General features: G+C 33.2%; 2 protein-coding genes across 2 annotated transcripts; both read left to right on the top strand.

Annotated features, from left to right (window-relative positions):
• Window positions 1–1,649: 1,649 nt before the first annotated feature.
• On the top strand, window positions 1,650–2,078 carry LOC122609002. The gene has a single exon (XM_043782064.1). The coding sequence runs from the start codon at window positions 1,650–1,652 to the stop codon at window positions 2,076–2,078; it is 429 nt and encodes a 142-aa protein (XP_043637999.1).
• A 2,729-nt stretch (window positions 2,079–4,807) lies between these two features.
• On the top strand, window positions 4,808–11,132 carry LOC122607649 (G protein pathway suppressor 2). Its single transcript, XM_043780666.1, has 4 exons — window positions 4,808–5,246; window positions 6,180–6,290; window positions 6,380–6,658; window positions 10,749–11,132. The coding sequence occupies exons 1-4, from the start codon at window positions 4,833–4,835 to the stop codon at window positions 10,962–10,964; spliced, it is 1,020 nt and encodes a 339-aa protein (XP_043636601.1). The 5' UTR covers window positions 4,808–4,832; the 3' UTR covers window positions 10,965–11,132.
• Window positions 11,133–21,059: the final 9,927 nt, after the last annotated feature.

Raw genomic sequence — 21,059 nt, forward strand, 5'->3', positions numbered from 1 at the left:
TTATTTTGTTTCAACTAATTGCACCGGCAACAATTATTATATAAAATTGAAAGGAATCTGAATTAATTTTAGCTTATATTTGAAAGTATAATTATTGCTTAAAAACAGCCTATAGGGTTGTCAATATATTTGGTACCGTTTTTCCTTTGTTTTTTTTTTAATTTTTGAACTTTGATATATCATTCTAAAGTTTTATATTTTATAAAAATGGTATGTATTCGTTTTAGATTCTTCACAACTAACATTTTAAATTAAGAATGTCTATATAATTTTATATTTATATTATGATGATAATATTGAAAAAAAAAATTATGGGATCCTCTCTCATGTACCATTTAGTATCCACTAATCTCTCAGTCATGCTAATATCAAAGTGAATCTCAACCACTTAATAATACCGTAATTATCTCAAGTTTGCCTTTGGCAAGACTCGAACTCAGGATCCCGTTAGAAATGACGGTTGGTAACAAGGACTATTACCTATTGGTTATGATGATGATATTATTGCTCTTCGTTATAAATCCTAAAAATACATCTTTTTTTTTTATTAATTAACGGAAGATTTACTTGTAATTTGTTCAAAATTACTAATATCATAACTAAAACATGGACACATTACACTAATGATATATGAGGTTTACAAATTCACACTTGGGCCATACCTCGTATTAACATCCGTTGAGAGGGTGTTTACTAACTCCATATTTGTTTAATTTACTCAAATTTTATATCATTTTGAAACAACAACAATAAAAAATAAAATATGACGTAACATATTGTATGGAATAACAATGCGTTCTTAGGCCGCTCACTAAGCTCACGTTGACAGGGTCTTCGACCGCTCGTTGACGAGGACAACATAGGGAGCAACTTCGTCGACAGCTTCTTCCTTCGTTTCCTTTTGATCGGTCGATGCTCATTGACGAGGAGACGAGCGTGTTGGTGGGACCAATTCCAACATTAACGGCTACTTTTGTTTTTTTTTTTAAATCAAACGGCTAGATTTATATAAAAAAAAAAACCTCCTCTATAAAAACCAACTTCTATTCAACCATTCTCATCTCATTCACTTCTTTTCACTCATATATTTTTATACATAACAACACACACTCTATACATTTTCACTAAATATGTCGAGTTCCGACGAAGATTTTCATACATGAGTAAGTATACAATATATGCCGAAATGTTAAACACTTTCGTTACTTTAGTTGAAGATGAAGAAGCAGAAGCAGAGAGCTCCAGAATGGCAATCAGACCAAAAATACCAAGAAGCCCAGAAACCATGTGGAAGCCTCTACACGTTTATACAATCATTACTTTGCCCCGCAACCCGTTCAACCTGCCGATTATTTTCCGGGTATGCTTGTAAGCGTTGATTGTATGCATTGGGCTTGGAGAAACTGCCCAACGACATGGCAAAGCCAATACACTCGTGGTGACAAAGGACATCCGACGATTATGCTTGAAGCGGTTGCTTCATATGATTTGTGGATTTGACATGCTTACCTTTGGACTCGTTGGTTCAAACAACGACATCAACGTCCTTAATGAATCTGACTTGTTCGACCAGCTTCTCCAAGATAGAGCTCCTACGGTAAATTTCACCGTTAATGGCCAACACTTTACAAAGGGTTATTATCTAGCTTATGGTATCTTTCCAGAATGGGCTACACTTGTCAAGTCTTTCAAGTGTCCCATGGACCCTAAGACCTCTAAATTCAAACGCTTCCAAGAGTCCTGCAAGAAAAGACGTGGAGCGTGCTTTTGGGGTACTTCAAGGCCGATGGATAATCATTCAACAGGGTGCGCGTCCATTAAGTATTAACAAAATTAAATGCATCGTGTACTCTTGTGTGTTGTTGCACAACATGATCGTTGAGTATAACGGGCGTGCAATCAGTCCTTTGGATTTGGAGCTAATTCCCGATACCCCGCCAACGCGTTCTTGGGACGAACGTGTAGACATTCAGTTATGTATGACAGGGGAGTTACGTGATAGGGCGACACACAACCGTCTAAGAGGCGCCCTAGTCGAGCACATTTGGAACTTGCCGGAAAACGAACGTGAACATTGAGTGTAGTGTTTTTTTTTAATTGTGCTTTTTTAATTAATAAATGTAATGTATTGATGTTTTTTTAAATAAATGTATTGTGTTTTTTTAATTAATGTAATGTGTTTTTTTTAATAAATGTAGTGTGTTTTTTTAATATTTAATTTTAATAAATATTGAATTATTTATTTTTTCTGTAAATATAAAATAAAAAAAATAAAAAAAAGTGTGGATGAGGGGTTATAGGGAGTGATTGTGGAAGAGGTGGATGAAGGGAGATAAAAGCTGATGTGGCAATGTGGAAGAGGTGTGGAAGAGACTTAGCTTAGGGAGATGCCTTAGTTTGTTCAAATTTACATGTTTCATTATCCACGTGCACCACACAGGGGTTGTGTAAGATATGGTCTGAGTATAAGTAAAAAAGTAAGTAAACAACACCTAATACCATCTACGATGATGTATTAAAAATGTTGAAATATAAACAATGTTAGCTTTAGGGGCTAACTAGATTTTAAACCCGTGTCTGACACTGGACACGGGGTTTACGATATTATTAATATTAGATCTTCATACATTTAATTTATAACAGGTTATAATTTTGAAGATATACATTTCTAAGTGTTATACTTTGCAAGTTGTGGTACAATAACCACAAGTTCGTCACTTTCATTATTATTAGCTGATACATATTGATGAAATTGTTTGTCGTGGTCGTTATTAGCTGATACATATTGATGGAATTGTTTGTCGTGGTTGTTCCACACTGCACATGCTACAATAATTTCTCTATTATATAATTTTTTGAAACAAGTTGTACCCATAGTGTGATATTACCATGAAAGATAATTAAGAACTAAAGTATAAACATACTTGTGATCCTGTACTTGACATTCAAGTATATGTGTATGATCGTGATGCGGGCCATAACATGAATATGTTTATTTTCAATCATTGTCCTATGATAATTAGATAACAATTAGGACTGTTTTCATATTCTTTTATAACAATTAGGACTTTTGATCTGAGTGACAATTGATATAAATGGAAAACAAAAAAATGTAAATTAATGAGACCTTTTTCTACAAATCAATATAAATACTTATATAATATCATATTTGGATAATGATTATTAGGATTTTTAATTTATAGTCAATTTAAATGATGATATAAGCGAGAGCCACTTTGATGAAATTAAACGATTTGATTGGTTAATAAGTTATTAGTTCAACTGTTTTATAGTATATATAGATTTTAGACCCGTGTCCAACACTGAACACAAGACTTATTATATTATCAGTATTAGATCTTCATACATTTAACTTATAAAAGCTAGCATAAACGTTGACTTAGTGGATTTGACTTCAAAGTTCAAAATAATTTGGAACCCTCTTTATTGTTGTAGATTTGCAAAATTTGGAACCAAAGACTAATTGATTGAGCAATATATTCACGCAAAAGGGATTGAGAATATGTAGCTGTCATGTACCTAATTTAGGTATAGAATCTTCTCAAATACTATTTTTTTTTTGAACGGCATTTTATACTACTACTCCTAAATTACACGTATGCTTGAAAACGAGGACTAATATTTTAATATTTACTGTATAATAAATAATTAATAGACAATTGTAACGGTTAACATTAATAAAAAAAACTAATATATAAAAAGAAAGAAACTTGTATCTTTTTATTGTCATATATCATGAATCTTGAATAGAGTTTATATTGTTTTGGATTTAAGATTCAAATAACCCTATGTCGTATGTACTTCTTGTGTAATAATAATTCTTTTATTATTGATTTTGTATGTGATAATTTATCATAATATATTCTACGCTTATGTAAACAAATAGAAGTAATGAACTTGTATGTAAACTAATATTTATCCACATGTGATTGATACTTATCTACAGGTGGTTGAAGTTTTGTATAAGAACTTTTTAATATTTATTTATATAATAAAAGTCAACAAAAGTCAAAATTGAGAATTTAGAAAAATCGAGAGTTGTGATTGGTCAATAAACTATTAGAACAACTGTGTTTTAGTATAATAAAAGATTTGGGGTCATATATACCCAAGGTAAATAAATATAAAATTAATTTTAACCGTTGAAGTTTGATACAAATATTCTTTTAATTTATTTTAATATTATATTATAAAACAAATTCTCTCATACTATATTATTATAAAGCAAATTCCCCCTGTCTAAATTTTAAGTTTCAACATTTACTTTCCCAAAATGTCTTTTATCTATTTTATATTTACCTAAAATAACTATAATACCCTTTCTATCTCCTTAAATTTCAAACAATTATTTTTTTTCTTCTCCTTCATAAATTATTTATTTCTTCAATCCATTTAAAAAATTTTATCTCAAAAATCGTACATTGATAAATTATATGGGTCTTCTTAAAATTTAATGATCTTTCACTAGAGATATCATTCGATATATACTTTCGATGAATTTTTAAATCCGCTGTCAGAACCCGTACAGTTAAGGCATTTAACTATCACACTCAATGACCTATCACACTTTATGACCTATCACCCCACCATCTGACCGTTGCAACATGGGTATTTACTCTTGTTAAATTAAAATTAAATTATTGTTTTAACCTAAGTCACTATTAAAGTGTAGGTTTTTTGGGTTAATCAATGATATAAGAGTACTTTTTATTTTTACCGGTATTTGTTTTTAAAATATGTTTTTATAAAATTATTATCAGAAGATTAATTTATAAAAGTTTTCAGATAGCCTGGGATCGTGTACAGAAGAGATGGTGGCGATATCGTTATACAAAGGAAACCTCCACCACCACCACAACCACCGTACCCCACCACCAGACTTCACTACACCGTCACCGACACCAACACCAACACCAACACCGCATAAATGGATAATGCCAACCCCAAAAATTTCTCTAAAAGATTTCAAAACCCTTTTACACCGTCGGTCCAAAGCACTCTCTCGCCTTTCTCAACAATCCAATTCTAATCCCATTGATTCTCCTATCCCAACTCAATCAAATGGTGGTGGCTCTTTACCAGACATCGCCAATCAATCGAATGGCGTTGCAGCTGATGAAAAAGTGGTCAACTTTAATGATCCTTGTGCCGTTGAAAATGATTCGGATACCGCCGCGGTCGATGTTGCACAGGAAGAGGCTCCAGAGTCTGATGTTCAGCCACTGGTATATCATTCTCCTTGATATATAGATACATTAAAGGAATGAATGAATGAGATTTTTTTATTTTTTAGTTTAGTTTAACCTGGGTATCCGACTTACTGATCCCAGTGACCACTCGCTTTCCGAGTAGCCCTCAGATCAAGCTTTTAGCTGTAAAAAAAAAAAGCAAATTGAAATGTTTGGCATATGGAATGTAACAAGTCAGCTTTTTTAGGGATGTATGTACTTAGAGAGAGTATCATTGTGATTTCGGATAAACCAAGCGTGCCTCCTTTTTGAAAATGACAAATAATGCAGTTGTTAGTCGTCTTTTAACTGATTGGAACCTGGAGACTAGTAAATCGAATATATCCATCTTCAACATTTAGTTAGCCACACTCAAACATAAAACGAAAAAGAAGCTGGAATTCTTTGGGTTTTTTTTACCTTAGAAACAAAATTAAAGATTTTGCACTTTTTGTATATAGTGTCTTTGTCAAAGATACATAATCTACACAAGGTTTTTGACAGAATATAAGGAGTCAAGCAGCATGTCTACTATTTTTAAGATGGGTGTAGCTCACCTTTGAGTCGAAAATCTCGTGTGACGCTCTATTTTTGTATGGATTAGACATGTGAACTTGTGATCCATAGAGGGCTGCATCCTTGTAGGTAGATATGGGTGACGTTTTTAAAATTTTTAGTTACATCTTCTATGGAATTTGCAAAATATCTGTTATTGCCTGGGGTACATTTATTGCATAATTATGTTTCTATCAATCTAGTTGCTCCCACCATCTTTATAAGTCGATGCTATTCCCAATGTTATCCTGAGAAACAGGAGATATTTGCAATATACTTTACTCCATATTCTTACGATAAATAAATAGTAACTATTGATTTCTGATTGTAGTTATGAAGTTCTGAGTGATTGTTATTATGAATATTTATCTGCAGCCCCCTAAAGATGAAACGCTGACTGACATAGAGAAAAGGAAGAAGGAAATCGAAGAGAAGCTGCAAGTTTTAAATGAAAGAAAGCATAAGTTGGTACAAGTCCTGAAACAGGTGCTTACATGTTTCTTTTGCATCTGGTATGATATCTGCTTTGTTTGGCTTATGATTCTAAACCAGTGGATTATAATGATGCTTAATAGATTCTGCATGCTGAAGAAGAGCTACGGAGACGAAGTAATGTGCAAGGAGTTACTTGTCGCCCATCCATTTCTCTCCAAGTTGATGTTTCGAATGACTCTGGTTCTATGAGCAGACATGTCACGCCACGGCCTGGTTCAGATGGTAACTGTGTTGCTGACTTGGACGGAGCAGATGCTGATGATCTGTTGAATCCAAACATACATCCTCGCAATATGACAAGGATGAACAGCATCTCACCGTCTTCAGATTCTTTTCATAGGCGAGGCCCCTTCAGTATGGTAATAGCTCATGCTCTTTTTCATGTGTAAATATTTTGTTGGAGCTCTTTAATGGTCATACTATTTATCAAAAATTTTACATCAAAACTATAGAGAAGGAGCTGGTACATGATAGTGCTAGAAAATATTCAAATAGTTTAGTTTATTTTGGATCATCATAATAAGATTATGTACAATAGAGCTATGGTTATATCTCGTTTATGTTATAGAGCTATGTTTGTTGTATGTTAAGAGTGGAAGTACCAGTAGTAAGATAGAATAGCATATAAGATCAGTCTTAGCTCCGTTTCATGAATTAGGTATTTTGAGCTGTCAGTTCATCTGTTATCATTGATTGTAAGCCACCAATATATACATCGAGGAATTTATATGATTCAAAGAAAAATGGACGTGAGATGGAGCAAGTTTCTCAGCAGGTGCAAATGATTGTTTGTTTAATGTTGCGGAAGCTCACTATTCCTTGCGTCTAATTTGCAGCAAAAGTAATATGTAGATGTTACTCAAAAAGAAACGTCACTTAAGAGACAATAGTCTTATCACTTAGAAATAAATGTCTTTGTTGTACTTTGCGTATAGTCTGTCATTCAGTCTTCATAACTCGGGATGTGTGGAGACCTGATTTGAGTAAGTAAGCTATATTTGTTCTCGTCATTCAGGCAGTCTCATTTGCTTGCCAGATTGAATCATGTCCAGAGAATTAAGCCATCTAGTCTTTTAGTGTTGATTAGATAGAGGAGGCTATCTCTGAACTTTTTGAGCATCATTAATAGAGTTTAATTTACTGTTTCATTGAGAGAAGTAGAGGAAAACATGATTTAGCAACATTTATGTAACTAGCATTTGGCAAATGATGTTAAGGACACATTGTGTGCCATCTAATGATGATATGCTTTGAAAATATCTGCCCTGACAAAATTTGGCCAAAATCTCATATAATCATATCGTGCTTGCATTAATACCTTTCACTTTTTCAGTTAAATGCATTTTGGCATCATTTGTGTTTTTTTAACATATACAAAGTTCACATCCTATCTCGCAGTGGGGAGTGATGCTGCACTTTCATTGTCTTCTCCCCCAAAAGGAAATCATTTTCTAATCTTCAGTATCTGCTAAGCCAGTTATTGTTGTCTGTACGTGTTCTTCCTAACAAAATTCACACATAAAGTTATAACATTTTGGAAGATATTTTAATTTTAGTGAAGTCCCTCAAAAGAGGGTACTCTATTTGAGTTTTTTTTTTTCTTTCACAAATAATGTTTCGTACAATAACTTATATAACGTCATTTTCTTCAATCTGGAACATTTAAACTATAATTTTTTTATTTTTTTCATCATTCTTGTGAAGCCTTCCCTGTCAAATTGTATTCTAGACCGATATTTTCTAGTTCATGGCCTGGTATGGTTCAAAATCATTGGTATCTATATCTAATAAATGTGTAAGCCAATGATAATATGATATTGGCATGGATACACGTTATATGTGGGGCCGTAGGGGTAGTCTTATTCTTCGCATTATCTATCTTCTTGTTTCTTATTATTGAACACCCCACAAACGTTATTGACTCAGAATAACTCTACACAAAATAAGGGAAAATATTTTCAAGTAGGAATCAAACAAGGCATATTGTTTTATTTTTTCTTTTTTAAGTTTTTTTATTTTTATTTTTTTGGCAAAGTTGCAATCAGTAGGCTTCCGCTGCTATAATGTAGGGAAAATTTCCCATATTCATATTGAGACATAAAAATTGGAAAACATAATGGATTTGTAAGATTTTTATTTTGGAGTGAATATCTTATTAAACTCAATTTAGAGTGAAACGATATTAGTGAACATGAAGTAAAAATAAATATTTTGTATAAATGTTGGGGAGTTTTTTTCCCCTTACTTCATGTTTTTGCATTCTGTTTGAACTTAAGTTTATTATATTGAACTTCCATCAGGAAACATTTTGGTTCAAAGATTTTAAAAGAATTTGGTCGTAACGGAATTTAGAATTCTCTTGCATATTGACATAAGGAAATCCAAATTTCTTTCCATCAAGTTTCCTTAGAATCTTTGAACCAAATATCCCCTAGCCCCTATAGCTCTTTAGTTATTATGAATAGTATGACAGTTGAAAGAAGTCACTCATGATAACTGAAAACGCAGCACCTCCAAGTACGTTCTTGATTTCATCATCTTTGTAACTTACTATGCTACATTGGTCTTTCTTAGGTTTCGCTTGTGTATGTAATGAACAGCAAACCTGGTCTCGTTTTCTAGATTATGTCGTAGTGTCGTACTTAGTTTCTCTAGCACCATCAATTAATCTATATCCTCTACATTCCAGATTTTAGTGGTCTCAATATGCTTTTCCTGTATCATTAAACTGACTAGATATTGGTAGAACTTCTTAACATATCTACAATCAAATAATCACAGTTGCAACAATTTCTGCTACTAATAAATTAACATAGTTTAGTAATTTGTATGCAGGGAGCTTTATAACTGATAACAAGTAACAACCCAACTTCAGTTTAGCATCTTATCTCAGGATTAGGGTTTCTTTGGAGTAGTTGCTTCTTTTTAGATTGATGTCTCTTATCACAGTCACTAAGTTAGGCAATTCCAATACTTTCCAATTGACTATCTAAATTTTTTTATCTGTGTTTCTATCCTTTCCAATTTTGCTTTTGCTCATTACATTATGATTCCTGAACTCTTTTTTCATGTGAGTCTTATAACTGTAGGTAGCAAATTTGGTTGGTCGTTAGGGTTTAGTAACATGTTTGAAACGGATTTTGGTTAGAATACGTGATTTTTAACCACTGTTGTAAAACTCACCGAGTAGAGCCGGGTATTCTCCAAGTACTCGCTACAAAGTAGAATGTCGAGTCGACCTGAGTCGGCCGATTACTCCAAGTAGTCACCGACTTGGCCACTTTGACCCCCAAGTACTCACCGCACACACCCGAGTACTCCCAACTCGCTTGTCGACCAACCTGGGAGAGATTAACGACTTCCGCAACCTTGTTTTTAACATGTGTCAAAACAGGCCAGGAATGAGTTGACTAGCAAATATCTTTTGGGTTCTTTTTCTTGAATAATAAAAGTGATACTTGTATAGAATATGATTGCCAAAACTATACTCTCACAATACCAATCTTCCTTTAATGTAAATAAAACTATTTAAGAAGTTGCAAACATTTATACACCTCAGGTCACTTTTGAATTGTGCGACCCATATGACTTGTTCCAGCTTAATAAAGCTTTATAGTTTACCCACATGACCCGTTAGAGGTAAAATATAAGCCGAATCAAATTCTTTCTAGGTAAATCTGTTCTAATTGGGCCACCGTAAATCGCCAGAAAGTATGTGGTCATGTAGAGCCTATAATTTCTATTTACAACCTGTAATACAGGTGGTATGTGATAACATTATGAATAACTTTTTGAAGAAACCTATCTACTATCGGGAGTATCTAGAATTGTAGATAATTGTTGGTGTGATCCTGTACTTGTAATTCTAGCCAACTTATATGTGTGACTGGCTCACTGCCTCTCTTACCCGTCTATGGTAGAATTGTGGGAATCTGCGTCGCGTGGGATTTTATTGCTTAGTGGAACTTAAAGTGAAAGCAAGTTCTTAAGTTATTTTCATAAAATTTGCTGTAAATATGGATTTATCTTGAAGAATGATTGATTACAGAAACTTCTACGGTTCTACTTATGTAATTAAGGTGGCCAAATGGCCTGGCAGGACTAGGTGGGTTGGGCAATCCACCAGATAAATCTGGTCACTTGAGAAATTTTTAGCTCACGTTGGCTTGAAACAAAACTATTTATTGTCAACTGTTTATGTATTTATTCATAAATAAATAATACATTAAAATCTGACTATACCTTGGGCAACTTCTTGACCATAACGGCAGTTTCCTTTTTACCTTTATTATTTTTTATTTTAATATACTCGGCTGACCCGTTACATATCCCAAATTAACCCATATGTTAGGCAGTGGTTTTAAATTGCCGCCTCTAATGTTTTACTGTTTTTGGATTTTTTTTTCTTGTAATATAAGTTTGTGATTAAAATAGCAACTTGACATGCAGGTTCCAAACCATTCACGGGGGAATTTAGGGGCTGTTGCTATTAGCCCATCACGCTTTGCGCCTACTCCAACTGGTCAACAAGGTAATTTAGGAATCCTGCCAACGGTATCTGTAACAGGGACCAACTATGTGGCCACCTCTCCTTCTCCTTCACCCGCAGGATCAGGTGGCACTTCTGTTTTCAGGGATGCCAGACTCCCCAGTCCGTGGAACTAGAAGCCATGCCGATACTAAGCGTCAAGATCACCTCTTTTGGTATATTCGATATTGTACTAATCTAGAAGTTGTAAATATAGAAACAGACATGAATCTCGTTTTGTTTAAACGTTGTGCTTTGATGGTCTTGGTTTTTATGGTATTTCTCTTGATAGTTCTTAGGTTTGAGACTAGAGTTCTTTTAGTTCTATTTGCCTTATATAGTAAAGTTCTTAGGGTGCCATAGTATTTGCAGGTCTATGTTTTATTGTTTATGCATATAAAAGCTTACCCGAATCTACAGTTTTTGTCATTTACTATCATTTTGATGTTAATCAAGCTGTCCTAGGTTGTCTGTGGTTAAGCCGGAACCTGCTTGTTAAAGTACATAGTTTGTTAAATTAAATTAGTTTTCTCGTTACATACGTTATAACTTTTTACTTGATGATACCTGCTCTCATGTCAATAAAAGGCTTCAATTATTGTGTCAACAAATTTACGAAGTATAAATTTCAACAACAATGCTTAATCACGTTAAAGAGGGGGAGGTGAGATGTAGGAATACCCGAGGGTGGAAAGATTGTTTCCATGAAGAACTTTAGTAAGGGTGTATTGTGTGTTCTAAAAATTGGTGATATGCAAGTGTTAAGTGTGTGTGCATATTCAGATATGTATGAATAGAAAACGCAAGTATAACCCTTAGACCATGGGGAGTGGAGTGACCCAAGGCTTGGTTCGCCTGAGGGTTCGCCTCCCACACCATCCCACACCACCCCCGATCGGCGATAGGAGCAAAAAAGAGGAGACGGCGACAATTATCTATCGCCTAACAATTTCCTTTGTCCAAGAAACAGAGCCGTTGAACAGCTAGAAATTTAAAATAAAAAAAACATTTTTACCTCTTTAATTTATTTACTACCTTTTCTACCTTCAACATATCTTTCTTTTATTTCTTTCTACCTCGCCTTTTCTTTCTACATCTTTAACAATGTTCCCTAATAAGGCTATCTCCAATGGAGAAGTTTGTGCACATCTGTCGAGATCCATTCTTGTCCTTTCTTGTCCATAGCATTGAAGCATGTTTGTCCTTGCTTGTCCATAGCCTATATATCCTTCACCAAGGATATGGTTTTGGATGTCCATAGCCTTTTACCTATATTAATGGGTAATGATGTGAAAGATGTAATAAGGATATGTAAGGATGTTTGTATGGTTTGAGGTAAAATTAAAGGATTTTAAGGATTTATAAGGATATGATGTGGCAACTGAAGGATGCCTAAGGACATCCTTAGTATTGGAGATAGCCTAATAATAATAATAATAATAATAATAATAATAATAATAATAATAATAATAATAATAATAACTTTAACTTTAATAATAATAATAATAACAATAATAATAATAATAATTATAATTATAATTTCAACCCTTTTAATAATAATAATATTCGTTTTCCATTTCCTAACACTCAAAATCAAACCGATGTCAACGACCCCAATTTTCTAAATAACGAGGCTTTGTTCCAAATGATTCAACAAATGTCTCTTCCACAACCAATGACGGGTTTCATGCCATGGAATACATCATAACAAGATGCTTACGGGTTCGGTGGGGTTATGCCACAACGAAAGACGCCGGGTTCACACTTTGGTATCTTTTTAATATTAGTATTGTTTAACTTGTTTATATACTTTATATATTTTATGTTTATATATATTGTAGTATTAATTTATACTCGTATTAAAAAGTATACTTTATGTCTTTTTAATATAGATCGCCAAAGAGTTATCGACACCCCATCGCCATGACCGCTTTCACCAAGGTCTTCATCGCCCGATGTTGAAGTTGTACAAGAAACCCAACCCGAAACACAACCCAAAAGTGAGGCCTCCGGATCACGATTGAAGAAAGGCAAGCGTCAACACAAAAAGAAAGGCCCCTATGAACCAAGGGCGAAATCAGTTGCGATTCCATGGTCAAAGGAGGAAGAGATGGCTTTATGCACTGCTTGGCTCTCGGTTACCGAAGACCCGCATGAAGGTATATTTTCTTTCATACAATTCGGTTTTATTTTATTTTTTATTTCAGCTTGTTTTTTTTTTTCTCGGTTTATTTTTTATTATTATTATTTTTGGTCCTTTTTAGTTTATAAATTACAAACGTTTTTATTTTAGCTAACTATCAAAAGGAGAAGACGTATTGTTGAGGATAACAGCCGGTTTGATCAAAATTTTAAAGAAACCGAAAGATTATCGTGGCCCGGAAGTTGTTAGTGCAAAATGGAGTAAGATGCGTCCATTTATCCAAAACTTCAATCAAATCTACACTCGTCTCACCAACGCGAAACATCAAAGTGGTGCAAGTGATGCAGATGTGATTAAGAAAGCGCTCGCCGAGTTTCATGGGACTTACAAGACTCATTTCAAGTTTTTGGAAATTTGGGATAAGATTAGATCGATGGTCGTCGAAGTTTCATTATGTGACCGACACTAATATTAAGGCAACTCGTGGAGAACCAACCGCAAAAAAGTCAAAAACGTCAACTTCCAACGATCCACAAAGTCAAGGTATAAATTTTCAAGTCCTTTTTGTTTACTTTGATTTTTTTTCGGCCCCTTTTTATGTTTGAGGCGTGTTTTATGTTTTATGTAAAAAGGTTCGGATGCACGTGTGAACTTTGATCTTAATGAGTTGACCGAGGATGAGTCCGTGTTTCCGGAGCGCCCACCGGGGAGAGACGCGGCTAAGAGAGCCGCTCATGAGGGGTCGTTGAGTTTGTCCGACAAGGGAAAAGGGGTAGCTAGGTACTCGGACACATTTGATAGTCTATCGAAGAAGTTGGATGGGTTGTTTGAGGCGAGTAGGATCAGTATTGGCAAGCAAAAGATGAAGTTTGGAGAAAAGAAGCTTGAATCAAAGAATGCCCAAATCAAGCTAGCGGAGTTGAAAGTGTTGTCCACCGACTGCAGTCATCTTGATGAGCCCGAAAGATCAATCATGGAGAAGGCAAAAGACGCCATTTGGGAGTAATATGTTTAAGTTGTTTAAAGTTGGTTTGTTTAAGTTGTCTAAGTTGGTTTGTTAAGTGGTTTAAGTTGGTTTGTTTAAGTTGTTTAAATTGGTTTATGAACTTTTTTTTAATAAATTATGAGTTTATTTAACTGTGTCTCTTTTTTTTTATATATATATAGGTGTTTATGGGCTTTTTTTATAAACTATATTAGTGTTGGAGTAAAGAAGTAAAAAAAAAAGTGGAACATGACACATGTCACAAGTCCCCCACCCTATGGATTGCCCCACTCCCCCATTTTCCTACCAAATTTCTCTTGTTTACATGCGCCACGTGTCAAAAGTCCCCCACCCTATGGATTGCCCCACTCCTTTTAGCCTTAGAAGGCTCACAAGCGTCCATTATCTGCTCATCATTAGTTTGTAATTCAACAAAAAACGAGTCTAACACCGTTATGTGTGACTTGTCGTTAGCTTGTCATTAAAGGACTCGTGAGTGGGATGACAAATGAGAAGGTGTGCCTTTTTTTTCTCCTCTCACACAAACATTTAATTACAAAATAAAGGTAAGTGAATATAAGAGCAGTAGTTGGTTAGTGATGCATTATCGACGTTTTAGGGAATTAATAATTGGTTAGTGGTTGAAGGGTTTTTTGATGACATTGATGTGACACTAACAAGGACTTAGTTATCGATGAATGATGAATGAAACACTATGAGTGCTCTAACAAAGATATATATTAGGTTTCGTTTAGTTCCAATAATAGACAAGTAGCTCCAAATGAGAGAAAACTGCCACTTTTACCAACTGGTGATATTGTGTCTACTACCATAGAATTAGGAAGAAGACACCTCTGATTTTGTGAGTTGCTTGCAAAGGCAGTATTTTGCCGTACAACCTGTAGTAGATGGTATAATTCAAAAGCAGGTGAATGAAGATACGATGACATCATGAATTTATGACAAGTATGTTAACCGTAGCTTTCATATTGTTTGATTTAACATTATTATTATCAAATTATTCTATATGACATATTGCAAATAATTTGCCTTCGATTTTGTACTCGCATCTCCATTGGAGTAATAAAACTGTATGGCTTAGCCCCAAACCGGACCGATTACTTTGATCAGTTTGATGTCTATTTTCAGTCTTGTTTAATTAGGATATCAAAGCTTTAGTGGGACTTTTGTTTGAACTTCTTCGTGTCAAGTCTAAACCCAAGCTCGGGCTTTAGTCCATTTGTGCACCTTCAAGTGATCAAGTTTCCAAACAATACACAAGACTAAATGGTATGGGATCCTTATGGTATGTAAAAACTAAGGTACAACGAAATTTGGTGTATATTTATAGAGAAAGAACGGATAAAATCATTGATTTCCATCCTTTTTTTTTTATAATTAGTTATCATATAATATATTAAAACAGATATGTAGGTATTGATTTTGTTTTTTGAATGTAAGTTATTGATTTTGTCATATATCAGTATTAGATTAGATTCGTACGTTTCATTTTGGACAATTAGGTTAGTATTTTTAGCCTTGTATTCTATCATTTTTTTTTCATTTTTTTTTTCTCCATCTATGTCTACAATTTGAATTGGATAACAAATTAGACAATGTGTGCATACATTTGCTATCCATGTATTTTCTTCCATATAAATAAGACTCGCATGGTACTAACATTGTATGTTTAATGTGAAATGTGATTATGATAGTGTGAGTTGACTGCATACCATTCAACATGAAGTTAATACACATCTTACATTAAATCCAAAGACATGTACGTGTGGTCAAATTCATATCTGAATTGTTTGTTTTGTTTTGATAATTTTGGGTTAACTTGATAGGCTGTCCACGTTAAGGCTGTCCCACTCTGACTACACTAGTCTTCTCAAACAAATTGTTTTTTTTTTTTTAAGGTGAATTTCGATGACAACTTCGTGTTGTGATTCGACAGTGAGAGGTCTAGCATACGTTATTTTAACCGGTTCGTACTAAAGAGCTCGCTCGAATTAGAATTGCCTATTTCAAATACCTGATGGGGAAAACCCCCTACTAATCTGCCCGAAGACACAACAATTAATAGGGTAAACCATGCCCCTTAGACTTGAAGCTGGGTATACCCAAGTCAAACCCTCATAAAGGGACTTAATTCCTAAGTCATCTCCAAAGCTTGAACACAATACCTAATATAAGGGAGGTTGGTCGTGAATATCTTATCTATTAAACGGGTAATTTACTTAAGAGTTAAGAGGTTTTTTTTAAACCTTTCTAAACTTTAGCCTAAAAATTCATTTAAAACCATACAAATGTGACAATTGGATTATTAATTTATTTCCTAATATTGTCTATTGAATTTTCATATGTCACCATCCTTTTAATTGGGAGAATTTTTAAGCTTATAAATTAAAATGATTAATCATTTTTTTAAATCACTTAGGAGTGCTTAATTATTGTTAAAGAGCAACTATTCAGTCAAGGGTATGTTTTTTAGTGTAATGCTTTGATTCTTTAAAAATTACAGTTAATTTTTATATCGAGTTCAATTTTTGACATTAGTAAATTTAATAAAAATTTAGAAAACTTAAGAGTAAAAATAAAACTTGTGTAACTTTTAGCAATTTATAAAATAGCAAACAAACAAAAAAAATAATTCATCTAAGTTTAAAAAGGATAAAGTTAATATTCTAGTTTCTCATTTTATTCCTAACTTAAATTAGCATAACAAAATATTGGAAGAAATATTAAATAAATAAAAGTATAATACTATTAGCTAGACTATGAGGATTGGGGCGGATTTTGTCCAGACGTCGCCATCTGCCGCCTGTTTTCCGCTCAGCACACCGGCCCGAGGGGTGGCAAAGCTTAAAAAAAATCTCTCCCGACAGAAATTGATCTCCCTTGTGTGTGTGATTTTCAAGAAAAAAAGAGTCATTAAGTGTCGTTGGTTTCCTTTTTTTATTTTCTTTTTAACCCTTATATAAATATAATCCCCCACTCCTCATTTTATACTCATATTTTCCACCTTTTCTCTCTATATTTTACAAATTCTTCTATTTTTTTCGCTCTAAATTCAAATGGCTTGGACTCGTTCTGAAGAAATAAGTTTAACGAACGCTTGGGTCAAGGTGTCGGTCGACCGGTTGTGTGGTAACTACGAAAAGGAACGTACGTTTTGGTCGAGAGTGACCCAACTATTCCTCACTTATGAAAACCAACCATCGACCTATCGAAATGTAGACGTGGTGGCCTCCAAATTGCACCGCATGCGGGCAGACATTCACGTATTTGATATGATGTTCAATCATTTGAACCAAGGACACGACGGTGAACACGGTGCAATGGTCGAAAGAACTGTGGCCGAGTACACAAAGGTATATCGAAATAGTTTTCATAACGGGGAGGAGTGAGAATTGATACGAAGCAATCCGAAGTTTAAACAAATTTAATCATTTAGTTGTAATTTGAAATTTAATCGTTTAGTTGTAATGTTTGGAATAATTGTTTAGTTGTGTTGTGTGATGTTTGGAATAAAATTATGTTTTTTTTATATAAATTAGTATAATGTAAAAGTAAAAAAAAAAAAATTTGTGGGAGCCCAAAGAGAAGTCCCACTCTAAGAAAAAGAAGGGACAACTCTTTGGGGAAGACCCTGTCACATGGCGGAAGTCGTCGCCATGTGACGAGCCCCAAAGTCCCCCATTCCTCATAGTATTAGTAATTTTAGTAGAGAAGTGAAGAAACTTTAAAATAAGCTAAAAAATATTGGTGTTTGAATGTGTGAAACCGAGTGGTAAAAATTTAGAGTTAGAAGTCTACTTTTTTTTTTTTTCTTTTTTCCAATTTCAATGTTAGAAAAGAGGTAGGTGAAGAGTAAAGGTGAAAAGGGTAAATGCTTAAAAGGTGTAGGTGATAAGAGAAGGTAAAGGGAGAAAGGTGTGTGATCACCTAGGTAAAAAGTCAAAACGTGTGGTTCATTTTTATTTATATATATTTTTCTTTGTTATCTTTTATTTTAATTGGATATAGAATAAAAAATTGTAGGGTATTGTGAGGTATAAGGGGTATTAAATTTGAAGGTAAATAAAGGTAAGGACCAAATGATAGGTGAATGGTTAAATACAAAAGTAAAAGAAGTGAAAAGATAATGGATATTACAATTTTACTTTTTGATAAAAGAGGATCCCAAAACTAAATTTCTTTAAAAGTTTACACGTGGCATACACTGCCATCTCCTAAAACAATCTTCCTTATTTTCTCTTTTATACTTTGACTTTTTCTATTTAAGGTTTCCACAATTTCCCCACTATTTACCCAGATGTTTCTTTATAAAGTTTAAATTTTAAATATATGAACCTCCGTTTGTCGACCACGACGATTGAATTCAAATTCTTTTGCTTTCAAGTTGTTTTATTTTTCTTTTTCTCTTTTTTTCTTTCTTCTTATTTTTTAATATTTCAAATTTACATTTGTTTTACTACAAAAAGATAACTTTAGTTTCTAATGGCGATAGTTGGTGTTAAACGGTTTGCTCAAGGATTTACAAACATTATTACAAAGAATGAAAATAGGAATATATTTCAAGAGCTTAGAGCTTAGAGATGTTGATGGGATGTTGTATGGAGTTTACTTCCGTAGTGGGAATTTATCCTTCCAAAATTTCATCATTATGGGTTTGCTGCACCACTATACATTTCATCTCACCAATTAGAAAATATAGAGGTAAAATTGTTTTCAGTTAAATAATGGTGCCAAAATTATGATTTCCGAAAATGACTAGATGATAAATCACATGCCTCATATCTTTTCTTTTGGGTAAAATTCTTTCCATAAACTCAAATCTGCAATCTGTAAAAAGCGATGCTTATGTCATATCTTCCATTGTTAGAAGATTGCTATAAAACTAGATGGTCAAAAAGTTAGTATGTAAATGTAAAGACATACTATCATTAGAGTCGGTTTTCAATATGTATACTTAAAAGTATGTGTATGATTAAATGTATAGTTAATTTGGTCAAGTATAGCGGCATGTCCTAAGTGGCTAAGTGGATATTTGGTAAACTTTGGGGAAGCAATGACTACTCCCTCCCCCTTACAGACGATATTAGCCTCATTTTTCATGTGCACCAGCCACGAACATTTACGTTGTGGTTGACTTATGGGCAATACATTTTACATGACTCTTCAATTTTACCCGCACACTCTTAAGTGACGAAATAGTCCTTAAGATCATGTCTCAAATCTAGGAAATTGAAATCATTTCAGAGCATGGAGATAAGTCAATGATGACCCAATGATGGTGAATGGTATAGAGTCGTTACTTTTGGTAATTATCTATCTTTTTAAATAAGATGACTTTTGGTTGATGATGTTGATTTCGAATATGGAACTAAGCCTTTCATTTTGAATTTGTAATGTTTATTAACAGGTTTGTGTTTGATCCTAAATAATGTTGCATTTTTGATATATCTCGCGCATATAATCTCTCATACATATATATAAATATAAATAATAAATAATAATAGCAATCTTTTAAGTATTATCGATTATAAAAGGTTTAAGTTCCTATTTTCCTAATCATACCTGAGTAATCACCCAGGTTGATTAGCTAGTAAAAAATATAAATGAAAAAGATGAATGGTTACAATTGTTACAAATGGTCTTAGTATCATGTTTTAGACTTGTTATTTTTCCTGGATAGAAAATAAAGTTGAAAGCATTTTGACCTTTGGATTGAAAGCAAAGGTCAAGATTCAAAAATAATCTTTGAATCTTGACTTTTTATTTTAATTCAAAGGGTTAAGATTAACAACTTTACCAATAAAATTATAAATAACTTTAAAGGATCCTAATCCATTTTTCCCCAATACATTATTTTAGTCCTTTTTGTCATTATATTCTACGTTCCGTTTTTCAAATTGGATGTGAAAACTTAGAAATAGAAAATACATGTACATATACTAGTGTTTGGTGATTACTCTCTGCCGTCTATGTTTTGTCAATACTCAATTCAGTTAACCAATACATGGCTAGTGGTTTTTTCTTTTAAAAAATGCATTAGACTTATATTGATCTTAATAAGACCTTAGTGAAAATTTTCACAAAAGTCCACATTAGTAACCATTCAATTACTAATTAATTGGTTTATACTATTATGATCTTCACATATAGTATTTAGTTTTGACAACATGACCAAATTTTGTTTGCTATCTACACATCCATCCTTCTTGAAACTATCATTTTCTTCATCTCGTCTCAACAAAGTATCCATATCATTATTAATGTTAATATTAATTTTAAGAGTTGTTATCATTTGAAAATTAAAATTATTATGAAAACTAGAAAACTGACTAACACATATTGTGATCTGAATTTAACACAATGTGTTTTAAATTAATTTTAGAAAACACATTGTATTAAGTTGGTATCACGGTGTGTTTGAACAATTTTCTGATTTTTACGCGCTATCAAAAACACACTGTAATTTAAAACTTAACACAATTTGTTTTTGGATTACACAGTAAAAACACCACACTGTGTTAAATTCATATCACAGTGTGTTTTGGTCAATTTTCTAGTTTTCATAAAAAATTTAGTTTTTAAATGAACATTTCAGTTAATTTTAAAATGTAGAGCAATGACAGAAAAAAGTATTAGTATTAAAAATTTTATATGATGAAAATATCCAACTCTCTAAATTGTAAATTAATATATTTAAACATTTTTAACGGTGTCCTGTTAATTTTTTTATTCGTTGCATTTAAAAATGATTTATAGGTATATAACTAAATTTTAGACCCGTGTCCAACACTAGACACGAGACTTACGACATTATTAATATTAGATATTAATACATTATACATGTAACTCATAAAAGCTTATAAGTTCAAAGTTGAAGATATAAGTGGATACGAAGTGTTCAATTCAAATGCCAAAAATGTTAAGCTAATAGAAAGAAAACTAATGTAATAAAAGAACATTGGAAGGATATACCCTCCATCATTTGAAAGACTTCTTCATGGAAGAAATTTGTTGTAGTGTTTTTTGTCTTTTCATCTTTGTCACATATTAACACCTTAAAACCCTTCTCGACTTAACTCGAGA

This window comes from Erigeron canadensis, chromosome 7 (assembly GCF_010389155.1).
Source record: "Erigeron canadensis isolate Cc75 chromosome 7, C_canadensis_v1, whole genome shotgun sequence".
Taxonomy (NCBI): domain Eukaryota; kingdom Viridiplantae; phylum Streptophyta; class Magnoliopsida; order Asterales; family Asteraceae; genus Erigeron; species Erigeron canadensis.

Bases quoted from the DNA above. Each gene is read 5' to 3' on its own strand.
- LOC122609002 (XM_043782064.1), top strand. From the start codon at position 1,650: ATGGTATCTTTCCAGAATGGGCTACACTTGTCAAGTCTTTCAAGTGTC.
- LOC122607649 (XM_043780666.1), top strand. From the start codon at position 4,833: ATGGTGGCGATATCGTTATACAAAGGAAACCTCCACCACCACCACAAC. The intron at 5,247-6,179 runs GTATATCATTCT...ATTTATCTGCAG, and splicing joins AGTCTGATGTTCAGCCACTG to CCCCCTAAAGATGAAACGCT. The intron at 6,291-6,379 runs GTGCTTACATGT...GATGCTTAATAG, and splicing joins TGGTACAAGTCCTGAAACAG to ATTCTGCATGCTGAAGAAGA.